We start from the raw sequence: 12,473 nt of genomic DNA, 5'->3' as shown, positions 1-12,473 counted from the left end.
ATGACTTCATCGGTGAGATGTGCATCCAACTGCAGCTCCTTACAAACCGTGTTAAGGAATTGGAGTTGGATAAGCTCTGTATCATTCAGGAGGGTGAGGGGGTGAAAGACAGGAGTTATAGGGATGTAATCACATCAAGGTGGCAGGAGGAAAGTACTGGATGACAGACAGGAGGGAGAAAAGGAACAGGCAAGCAGTGCAGGGCACCCCTGTGGCTGTTCCCCTCAAAAATGTATACCGTTTTGGATATGGTCGGGGGTGGGTTGACGTTTCAGGGACAAGCCATGGCAGTCAGGTGTGTGGCACAGAGTCTGGCCCTGGGTTTAAGAAAGGGAGGGGGGTGGGGGAAGAGGTGATCTGTAGTAATAGGGAATTCCATAGTTAGGGGAAAAGATAAGATGTTCTGTGGAAGAGATTGAGAATCCAGATGGCATGTTGCCTTCCAGATGCTAGGGCTAGGATATCTCCGATTGATTTCAAGGCATTCTCAAGAGGGCGGGTAAGCAGCCAGATGTCCTGGTCCATGTAGGGGCCAATGACATGGGTAGGAAGGGTGAAGTCCTGCAAAGAGAGTCAGGGAGTTGGGTGTGAAGTGGAAGGGCAGGACACCCAGGTTTGTGATCCCAGTATTGCTACCCATCCCATGTGCTAGAGAGGTTAGAAATAAGAGGATAATGCAGCTTAACAAGTGGTTAAAGAGATAGTGCAGTAGGGAAGGCTTCAAATTTCTGGATCATTGCGCTTTGCTCCAGGGAAGGTGTTATGTCTATGGGTGGAACGACTTGCACCTGAACTGGAGTGGGACCAATATCCTTTCAGGAAGATTTACTGGTGCTGCTCTGGGGGTTTTTAACTAGATTTGCAGGGGGATGTGGAGCAGAGTACCAGAGCAGATAGGGGAGAGGAGGAGGAACAAGATGATATTAAGACTGCATATAAAGACAGGAATCAAAGGGTTGTGCATGGTGGAAAGAATGGTCTCATGTACATCTACTTCAATGGCAGGATTCTGGTAGGAGAGGTAGCTGAGTTTAGAGCAGGCATAGCAAATGAAGTTATGGCATTGTGTCCATTAATGAAACTTGCAGGAGGGGCAGGATTGGTAGTTCTTGGGTTCTTTTGTTTCAGACATGATAGAGTGGGAGGGATGAATGTTGGTTGTCAGGGGAAATGTCAGAGCTGTGCTCAGACAGGACCGCCCAGGGGCTTTTTTACTACTGAGGTTATAATGAGTTGAGCTGAGGAATGGGAAAAGTATAACCACATTAATGATGGTGTATTATAGACCATCCAATAAATAGTCAGCGAGAATTGGAGGAACATATCTGCAGGGAGATAGCAGGTAGCTGCAGGAAACAGCTGAAAAGGGTGAACGTGGGCTCAATTTTAACATTTAGGATAGATATATGCAGAGATATGGAATGGATGCTGAGACTAGCACATACTAGAAGGGCCAAGGGGCCTGTTTTCCATGCTGTAATATTCTATGATTCCAATTTTACATTACAGGTATGCAATCCTTTATCTGGACATCTAAAATCCAGAAAGCTCCAAAATCCTGCAAGTGGGGAGAGAGTCGGGTGGCGGTGGGGGGTGGGGTGGGGGGGGGCGCAAGACCGACAGTGCGAGTCAGGCGGAGTGGGGGGGGAGGTGGGGGAGATCAGCAGCATAAGTTGGGCGGGCGAGAGACCAGAGACCGGCAGCGCGAGTCGGGTGGGCGAGGGGGAGAGAATGGCAGTGCAAGTCGGGTGGGTGAGGGGGGAGACAGGCAGGCCGAGGCAGGCGGGCAAGGGGGTGGGAGGGTGGATGCGGCAGCACAATTCGGGTGGGCTTAAATCTGGCTTTCCGAAATCCAGAAAAATCCGAAATTCAGAACACACTGTCCTCCAAGGTTTCCCGATAATGGATGGTATGCCTGTACTTTCATTTTCATCACATACTTTGAACAGTGCTTGGAAGTCTTTGAATTTCCTGTTGAACTCGGCCTATTAGATATTATCTGCAAATGTTCAGGATACATTTTAACAGTGAACATTTTTACTTTGTTATTGAGGTACCCTTTCACAATCAAGGCCAAATTTGAAGATCCGCTCATAGAATAAATTAGACTGAAATGAAACATGCATGAAATTTGCCCACCACATCATACTGATGTTTGCAAATTCTTTCCTGTCTTCCACACTTCTTAGAGCTTCCTTTCATTGAAAGCAGAGTAAAAAGGCCATGTTAGTGTGGCATAACTTCCAAGTTGATCAAAACCAGGCTCCTTTGTGTCCTGAGGAGCACGGATAGACCAAGGATGCTTGAACTGTGCATCAGCTACCCAGGTGCTTCCCTCTATCTTGTGACCAGAGTGTAAAAGGTGCCCACAGGCTCCAGTGCAAAGGGCACCTGGCTGATTGTTTTTCTGTGATCCACATGTCGCCTGACAAAGACTGGAAGGTTTCACCGTCACTGGAGAATGGTTAAAACCATAAATAAGGTAGTAACTGAACTTCCGTACTTCAGGTGAAACTTAGCAATGACATCACATCATGCGTATGCTTGAGAACGGAAGGGAATGGAGGAATACAGCCAGACCAGAGCAAATTTTTGAGAAATTTGGCGCATTTTAATTTGGATATCTATGTGTGATCTTAACTGTTGAAATCCTTGTGTTTTTTTTTAAAGAAACTAGATTTTTCAGGCATTGAACCAGATGTGAGGCCGTTTGAGGAAAGGTTTGGTAAACGTTTTCTGGCAAAATGCCACAACTTGACTTTCGCTCTTCAAGGTCACGTCAATCAGCAGAGAGAGGGTAAACTGACAAACGTGAGTTGTGTTCAAAATAATCTACTCTTTATGGTGATCTTTTCTTGTAAGAAATACTTATTTTAACATTGTGATTGGACAAAATATAAAATATAAATGAAACAAATGATACTTTTTCTTGTTAATAAAATTGCTCCCATTTAAATGTAGTGAAGATTACATAGGTGAAGAAATGTTACACATTGCTCTGGCATTTCGAAGCATTTCACTGCCAATTAGTTACTTTTGAACTGTTGCTACTGTAGAATTTTATTGGACATGTAGCAGGGAACAGGCCATTTTGGCCACGAGCCCATTCAATCCAATTAATCTACAACCCTGAAATGTTTTGAATGGTGGGAGGAAACTGGAGCCCCTGGGAAAAACCCACACAGACACTGGAAGAATGTACCAACTCCTTACAGAGAGCGCAGGATTCAAATCCCGGCCGTGGTGCTGTAAAAGCATCATTAATCCCTATGCTAACCATGCCACCCCATTATATGTTAGCAAAAGTAGAGGATACTTTGCACAGTGAATTCCCATGGGCAGCGATGACGTGAATTGTTGGTTAACATGCTTTCTGAACTTTCACAGCACAGAAGGAATTTGTTTAACTCATTAAACATAACCAAGGACATGGGAAGAGCTACCAGTTACTCTAATGTCCCTGTTTCTTTGATCACAGGACTGCAAGCTGCACTGATTGGGCTGCCGGTGGCCTCATTTGCTACCAAATTGAGGCCTCCTGTAAATTAGAGGAACAACACCTTATATTTCATCTCAGCAGTCTTCAATTAGACAGCAACAATATAGACCTCCCATTTCTGGTAGCCACCGTACGTGGTCTCTCTCTTTCCCTCATCCCACTCTCTTTTCCTTCAGTTTCTCACCCACTCCCTTCTTCTTCTGATTCAAGAGCTATTTTTCTTAGCCCTCTGCTCTCTCTCACCTGTATCCCCCTTTCACCTGTTTGCCTAAGCTCCTCCCCTTCCCCCATCTTTTTATTTGGGCATCTGTGCAACTCAGCAATCCTAAATAAGGGTTCAGGCCTGATACATTGACTGCATTTTAGTTTCTATGGATGCTGCATGACCGGCTGAGTTTCTCCCCCACTCCTGTGTACTGAACTGCAAGCCTTGATGTTTCAAGAGTGCATTCAGATTTCTTTTTGAAGTTATCAGTAAATCTGCTTTGAGAGAGAGCAGTCTGAATCAGACCACTGGTCCTTGAAGGAAAATGAGTTAGCCAAATTTTTCCAAAAGGCTTGGTTCCTGAAAAAAAATGGGGAATGATAGACACCTTCAAGCTGAACACAAAAGATAATTTTAGATTGCATAATGATATTGACACATTGGCCTAAAAATGTTTTGCCATTGATTTTTGTTTTTATTCAAAGTCTGTGTCCCAACAGTAGTCAGCCAGCAGTGGTAGATTCCAGTTACAACACGTCATTTTCTGCCTTTGCACTTGGACGTCTTCCCTGCTGATCTTGGTGCCCGTCAGTGACGAACAGAATGAAATGTTTCATCGGGACATGGTGACCATGGAAAAGTGGTAGCAGGGCAACTGGAATCCATCACTCCTGGCCGACTATTGTTGGGAAACTGACAGGAGAGGCATCAGTTAGTGAGTACAAACAAAAATCAGTGGCAAAACATTTTTAGAGACTGGCAAAATGTCCCCGAGAGTAATTACTGCATCTCAGGCCAGAAAGCAATTTCTTTTAGTTTTGTGTGTAATGCAATGGCAGATATTGCCATATTGAAAGGCTCTGAGTACGAGATTCCTGCCAAAGAATCCTCTCAGACTGCAAGGGGATTTAACATGGCTCTTTGCCATCTTGCTTCTGGTGACTCAGTTCATGGTGTACCTGCATCAGAATCTCCTTTCACCTGCGAGGACACCACGAATCTGGCTTCCTTAATGTGCAAGATTCTTTTTTTTTAAACTTTATTTAAAATTTTATGACATGAATAAAATAAAAATTACATTTAAAGAAATAATAAAAAATAAGATAATAAAAATTAGAATACTACATCATTAAACTACACAAATTAACCCCCCCCAGTAATTATAACACAACATTAATCATCTAATTTAAAATTAGTCCAACCCTCCCCCCAAAATAAAGAGTGAAGAATGAATTAACAATGTTGTAAATAAAATAGAAAAAACCCCACTTACAAAAAAAGGATAAAACTTAACAACAACAAAAATATCAATACTAAAATAATACCCTTAAACATATATTTAAATCAAACATAATACATGTATTTAACAAATGAAATCCACTTTAAAACTAAGTTCAAATATTAAAATCATATATCAACCACATATCTGTTATACAAAAAAATCATAATTAATAATACATAAATACAGAATTTCCATTAATACCAAGTTTCCTTTATAATTCATCGAGAGAACAAAAACATCCCTTAGAAAAATAATCAGATAAACTTTTTATTCCCTTCCCCTCCCCTTATATAAAAAAAGAAAAAAGTTAACTCTTATAAAATTCTCCATATTCTCCATTTATAACATCTTCAAAATTCTCTATTGAAATTAACTTAATTTTATTAAACTCTTCTCCCTCAATGTATTTGTACTTAATTTTCTTCTTTTTCATCTTATCACCTTTCCCCTCATCTTCCTCTTCATCTAATTCAACATCCTCAATTTTTGACTTATTATCTTCTGTGACATCATCCTCTTAAAAAAGAAAGAAAAAAGAGAAAAACCCCCCCCCAAAAAAAGAGAAAAAAAACCCCCCCCCAAAAAAAGAGAAAAAAAAGAGAGAAAAAAAACCTCCTAATTCCCTTTCAATTACAATCCGAAAACAAAAAGAGTTTTAAAAAAAATATTTATTTAAAAAAAATAATTTAAAAAAACCTTCATTTCTTAACCCAAAAATTAAAAAGAAAAAAAAAACAGGTCGGAGGTCACAAATACCTCCTCCTGTTTAAACTGCCCAAAGCGGTAACTCCCCCAAAATATTGGGTTTGAGATAACTCACAGGTAGCTGATGACTTCTGGAAACTAGTGCCCACCCAGTTCCCTCTCCTAACTCCCAATTCATTAAACTATCATCATTATTTAAACTATTTAAACTCTTCTCAAAAAAAAATAAAAGATTTATTTTTTTAAATCAACGTTACCACTTCGGTCACCATTGCTTCCATTTCTTTTAAAAAACTGGATCCCACCTTACATCTCTATTCTCTTTGGAGACCTTGAAGGACGACATCGTTCCTGAAACTGCATGATTGGTAGAGACTGAGCAAAGTCCATAACCTCTTTAGGATTGTCAAAGAACTTTGGCTAATTTCCATCCTAAAAAATCTTCAGTACTGCAGAATACCTGAATGTTGCCTTATGTCTTTTTATCCACAACCGTTCTTTCACAGAATTAAATTCGCGTCGTTGAAACATAATTTCTTGACTCAAATCTTGATAGAAGAAAACAGGATTATTCTGAACCATCAAAGGAGATCTATTTTGCTGGGCATTTCTAATAGCCGTATGTAAAATTGTCTCTCTGTCACAATAATTTAAACAACGGATCAAAACAGATCTTGGATTCTGTCCTGAAAAAGATTTTCTTTTTAAAACTCTATAAGCACGTTCCAGTATTAAACCTTCAGGGAATTTATCCTGTCCTAACACTCGTGGAATCCATTCAGTAAAAAATTTTCTTGGATCTGGTCCTTCTATGCCTTCTGGCAAACCAACAATTTTCACGTTGTTCCGTCTAGATTGATTCTCCAAATAATCAACCTTTTTTGCTAAATTTTTATTTTGGATCTGCAATGTTTCAATTATTCTATTTTCATCTTGCAGTTGATCCTGTGCATCCACTAAACCTTGATCACACATTTCAAATCTTTCAATGGTTTCAAGCTTAAAAGCTCCATTAATGACTTCCGCCATGGCATTAATCTTGGAAATAAACAGGTTCACAAAATTAGCTAAGTGACTCGATACAGAATATATCTTGTCTTCAAGATCCTTAACAGACATTTCAACAGAAGTAGATTCAGGCATAATGGGGTCTTGCTGTTCCTTAGAGACCACGGGATCTTCTGTCCCTTCCCTTAATTTAGTATCTTTTCTAGCAGTTTGACTTTGTATAAAAATCCCTCTCAAAGTCCCCCCAGCAATGCCAGGAGACTGAAGATCAGAGTTATCTTTAAGCCAAATCTCTTTAATCATCTTCACTGAATCAATGTCTGGAAAAACCGTTGTAATTGAAGATGCATTTTGCAGCGCCACCACTGTAGCAGTCGAATGACAGCTCTTTAACTCTCCAACTGGTGGCGCCCCAGCTGATTCAACTGTCAAAGTCTCAGTAACAGCACTCACAGTGGCCGTTGTGTGAAATACTGGCACCCGTCCAGCCCTTTGTTCTGAAAGCTGTTGAGTGCGACCTTCAGAGAGCCTCACCAGCTTAAAACGGAGCTTCAATGCCGAACTCTGTACGTCTTCCTCTGGATCCATTCTACGCTGAGTCCTGGCTTCTTGTAAACAAGTAGGCTCAGACAATTTCGGAAAATGTAGTTTTTTAACAGTCTGTTGATGTTTTCTTTTACCTTTTTTTTGCATATAAACCATTAGGCACTAATCCAACACCTCTTATTATTTATAAACTTTTAAAAGAACTTTAACGGGCACTTAAAGACAAAACAATAAATCAGAGTCAGGAGATGTCTGGAAGGCACGTCTGTTCCCTACGCCATCTTGCCACACCCCCCAATGTGCAAGATTCTGACTGTATCTTGAATATGCACAGTGACTGAGCCTCCATTTCCCTCATTGTGTAGGGAATCCCTCTGGGTCAAGTAAATTCTCTGCATCCCTTTCCTCAGTGGCTGATCCCAAATACAGAGATTGAAATGGATGGTCTTCCAGACACTTAAGGCAGTGGTTCTCAACCTTTTTCTTTCCACTCACGCATCACTTTAAATAATCCCTTGGCCATCAGTGCTCTGTGATTAGTAAGGGATTGCTTAAGGTTGAGAACCACTGCTCTCGACCCAATTGTTACTGAAATATTTGGCTTGGGAAAAATTGTTATTGGCCCATTTCCTTTGGAGTTATGAAACTGTGCACATAACAAGTCAATGAAGGACGATTAAAGCAGTGGTTTTTAAACTTTTCTTTCCACTCACATACCACTTTAAACAATCCCTTATTAATCACAGAGCACCTGTGGCAAAGTGGATAGTGAGTGGAAAGAAAAAAGTTGAGAACCACTGCACTAAGGGGGTGGGGTAGGAAAGTGAATGAACCATGTTTTGGTGAACAAGCTAGAATGCAAGGAGGTTGGCCTTCTCCCTCCATGTCCAACATTTGCATGTCTATGAAGTGCAGACGGAAGGAAATGAAATCCACTTTGTGTCATCATTGGTAAGCACTGAGAGAGTTCAGTGCTGTCAGAGGTGTAATCCTTCACTATCCCCACCCTGATTTTACCTGTCTGTCTGTGTGGCTTCCTTTTCTATTACAACGGGGAACTTGAGCAAAGAGACTGCACCTTGAATTGCATCTGAGCAAGTTGCTGCAAACTGGAACCAACACCGAATTTTCCACCTTCAGGAAGCTCCCTCTCATTCCCTGTACCAGAACTGCTCTACATCTGTCTCCATTAATACAGGGCTCGTCCCACAACCCTGGTCTTTCCAACACATAATCCACTGTTCCCATTGACTTTACAACTTGCCCCAAGAGCAACCTTCTCTAAGAAATTCCCTTCATTCTCCCCATCTCTCTGTCCAATATAAAATTGCCTTTCTCTTTCCCAATTCCGAATCTGTGAGTAATGTTAACTCTTCTCTTTTTCTATAGCTTCTGGCTGACCTGCTGAGTGCTTGCAGCATTTTCTGTTTTTATTCCAGATTTTTAGCATCTGTATTTCACTTTTCAGAGACTGTAAATAACGGCTGTCTTAGATGAATGCAAGTTATTTCATGAAACCTTTTTGATGAGAAGGAATTAGTTCTTCCCAGTCTCCAGCCTGCGTTTATCTTTCAATCTTTGCTGTCAGGTAGTTGATGAAGTTGGTGCATTTCCCAGCGGGTCACCCATCATCTATGGGTAGCAACAGGTATAACTAAAATTTTAAAAGAAAGTCAGCAGATCTGGCAGCATCTCGAAGCAACAAAGGGGAAGCAACACTTAAGGATTGAGGCCTTCGTCAAGACGCCTGCCTACTCTTTGCTCAAACCTTGACGAAGGCCTCAATCCTTAAGTGTTGCTTCCCCTTTGTTGCTTCGAGATGCTGCCTGATCTGCTGACTTTCTTTTAAAATTTTAGTCATACAGTATGATAGCAGGCCATTTCAGCTCACGGGTCAGTGCCGCCCAATGTACACCCAATTAACCTAGCATCCTCGGTTCGTTTCAAAAACCAGAGCCCTCGGAGAAAACCCATGTAGACATGGAGACAACATATAAACTCCTTACATACACGTGGGATTTGAACCCTGTCCCGATCGCTGGAGTTGTAAAGGCATTGTCCTAACAGCTATGCCAACTGTGCTACCCAAGTTGTTCCAGTCCATTTCTGAATGGTATTACAATCACAGCATTTGCAGACCTTAATTCAGTCTATTAAGTTGTGTCTTTTGAGATCTTACTCTGCAAAAAGTGGCAGATTGCATTTGCTACATTTCAATAATGACTATATGTTAAAAGTACTTTATTGGGGCTGTTCGATCCTTCCTTGTGCTGGAAGGAGAATGTGCTAAATAAATGCCCTTCAGGCACTTTCAAGGATTGTGCAGAGTGATTACCTTGTGCACACCTGTATTTACAATATCACTATGGCAATGTGTCCACCTGCAGGTCGAGCCTTTTTTTGTGACGCTTGCGCTGTTTGACACAACTAATAACTGTAAGATCTCGGAGGATTTCCACGTGGACCTGAACCCACCAGCTGTGCGTCAGATGCTGCAGGGCAGCTCAGCGGAAGGAGGTGAAAATGGGGCAGTGCGCGAGGACCATTGTGCCACAAGTGGCGGCTGCCTGAAGGGAGTGGACGAGAAGCTTCTACATTACCCAAAAGAGGTAGCATCACTGAGGCAAAGGGACATATTACCACTAAAATAGGGGGTCCCAGAGGGTATCTACACCAAATCAGGTGTCACTGACCTTGAAGGGAGGGTCACTGATACAATGAGGGTCTGTATCCCCAAAGCAGGGGTCACTTACACAATAACGGTATGTAAACCCAAAACAGGGAGTCACTGGTAGAGTGAGTGTTAATTACCCCTAGAACTGGGGTGGGGGGGGGGGGGGCAGGTTCACAGAAAGTGTTCATTACCTCAGAACAAGGGGTAGCGGTACAGTGAGTGTTCTTTATCCCCAGAACAGAGGGTCACTAATACAGAAGGTGTTCATTTCTCCCAGAACAGGAGGTCACTGCAAGTGAATGTTCATAACCTCCAGGAAAAGGAGGTCACTGCTGCAGGGAATGTTCATTCCCCCCCCCCCCCCAGAACAAGGGGTCACTGGTACAGAGAGTATTCATTACTCCTAGAACAGGGGCCACTGGTACAGAGAGTGTTCATTACCCTCACAGCAGGGGCTCACGGTGCAGTGTGTTAATAAATCTACAAGGAGTTACTGGTACAGAAAGTGTTCATTACCCCCACCCCCCCCATAACAGAGTAGAGTTGGTGTTCATGTGCAAGCCCAAAACAAGGGTAATGGACATTGATGTTATGAGGGCTTATTACCCCTTGAATATTATATGGGTCCATACCTCCCAGAATTCAAGATTCAATGTCATGTAATAAAGATAGTGCAATGTTATACAATATCCATTTTAGTCTGCCGAAAGGCAGACAGATTTGTTATTAGCAGAAATTGCCTGAAGCGCCTCTTACAGTCAGAGAAAGAGAAGCAAAAGAGAGTTCCTCGCAGAGACACCATGTGTCTGTGCATTCACCTCCAGCACTCCCTCAGCCACAGAGTCCAGTTCAAACCATCAACAGCCCGAGCCCCAGATCCAAACCTCCAACATGATCAGGAACCCTTCAGTACTCTCGTTACCCTCTCACATCCCAGTTCCAAAACCTTGTATCCCTTCACCAGACTTGAGCCAGTCAGTCTCCAGCAGTCCACAGCCTGGTGTGAATCCCTTGTCCGCAGTTGGCAGCACCCTACAGTCTGCATGGGTTCCTCACCTAGAGACAGCAATAGCCCACCGCCTCTGTGTTCTTCAGCCTCAGAGCCCCTCACTGGTCCATTGCTGAGGTCACCATCCCGTGGGCTCCTTCTTAAGTGCTGGGGGGGGGGGGGGGGGAAGAAGGGTTGGGTCCTCGATTTCTAGTGCCCTGGGCCAGTCCTCCGCTTCCATGGTGTCTGTAACCCCTCGTGGCTGCTTCCAATCATAGGCGCCGCAATCATGGGCGGAGACCCCACAGTTGCAGAATTTTAAAATAAAACCACCTTTGGCTCCTTTAAGAGGTAATTTAAAGACTACAGAGCTGATGGAAGTTGAACTGGATGGCAGGTCCCTGTAGGAGTGCTGGAACTCTGCTCCCCACTCTCCGTGGGTTTGCACAAGCGGCAACACCACTCTTTAATGATTTTTTTTGGATAAGGGAGTCACTGACGAAATAAAGATTCATTACTCCCAGAACAAGTGATTGCTGGTACAGTGAGGGTCCATGAACCCCAGAACAGACATTAATACAGTGAGAGTTTGTTGCCCCCAAAACTGTGGTGGTCACTAACACCAAGAAGGTATATTTCTCCAAATATCTGATTTAATTTTAACTGAAGATTCAACAAGCTGCTGAATTTACACACCCTTGCTTCAGTGCTGAGGCTGGGAGGTATTTGGTGGAGTCATGTGCTCTCAATCAATTATTGTTCACCTTTGAGATTTGTGAAATAGCTTGAAAATATTTCCAAAACGTTCCAAACCTTCCATCCTCAAATTTGGTTAGCTGTTTTACATCAAACATAGAACACTACAGAACAGTGCAGGCCCTTCAGACTTCAATGTTGTGCTGACCCTTGCATTCCTTTTTAAAAACAAGGTCTAAACCCTCCCTACCCCGTAACCCTCTATTTTATTCCCTCTACACTCTGCTTTTTACCTGCAGGCCAATTTTATTTATCCACACAGCCAAGGTTCCACTGATCCCGTTCCTCGTGACTTTCCAAGAGACCTCGTCAAATGCTTTTCTAAAACCTATATAGACCACATCTTCTGCCCTAGCCTCATCAATTTCTTTTGTTATCACCTCAAAAGCCTCAAATAGGCTTGTGAGGCACGACCTTCCCTTCACAAAGCCATGCTGATTATCCTTGAGTGGACTGGACTTCTCCAAATGCTCATTTATCGTATCCTTAAGAATCCTCTCCAATAGTTTACACACCACAGATGCAAGACTCACCAGTCTATAATTCCCAGGATTCCCCCATCATCTTTTTTAAAAAGGAGAATTTGCTATTCTCCAATCCTCCTGCTCATCCCCTATAGCCAAAGAAGATTCAAAGATCATAGCTACTGCCCCAGCTATCTCTTCTCTCACTTCCCACAGCAGCCTGGGGTATATCGTGTCTGGCCCCAGGGACTTATCAATCTCAATGCTTTTAAGAAGTTCCAACAGTGGATATTTGCATGTCCTACTCTAATCTTGTCACAGAAAAGGGAAAAAGTCATACAGGGAA

General features: G+C 42.5%; 1 protein-coding gene across 4 annotated transcripts in view; it reads left to right on the top strand.

Moving 5' to 3' along the window:
- Positions 1-12,473, top strand: part of dock11 (dedicator of cytokinesis 11) — a 292,933-nt gene that overhangs the window by 90,370 nt on the left and 190,090 nt on the right. For all 4 annotated transcript variants that reach the window (XM_069893719.1, XM_069893720.1, XM_069893721.1 and 1 more), the window contains exons 11-12: positions 2,671-2,811; positions 9,633-9,854. In XM_069893719.1, coding sequence (XP_069749820.1) covers positions 2,671-2,811; positions 9,633-9,854 — 363 coding nt within the window. The remainder of the gene's footprint in view (positions 1-2,670; positions 2,812-9,632; positions 9,855-12,473) is intronic.

The sequence above is a fragment of the Narcine bancroftii genome, chromosome 8 (genome assembly GCF_036971445.1).
Source record: "Narcine bancroftii isolate sNarBan1 chromosome 8, sNarBan1.hap1, whole genome shotgun sequence".
NCBI classification, from domain to species: Eukaryota; Metazoa; Chordata; class Chondrichthyes; order Torpediniformes; family Narcinidae; genus Narcine; species Narcine bancroftii.
The sequence above is the reverse complement of the archived record's forward strand: the minus strand, read 5'-3'. Positions and strand labels throughout refer to the sequence as shown.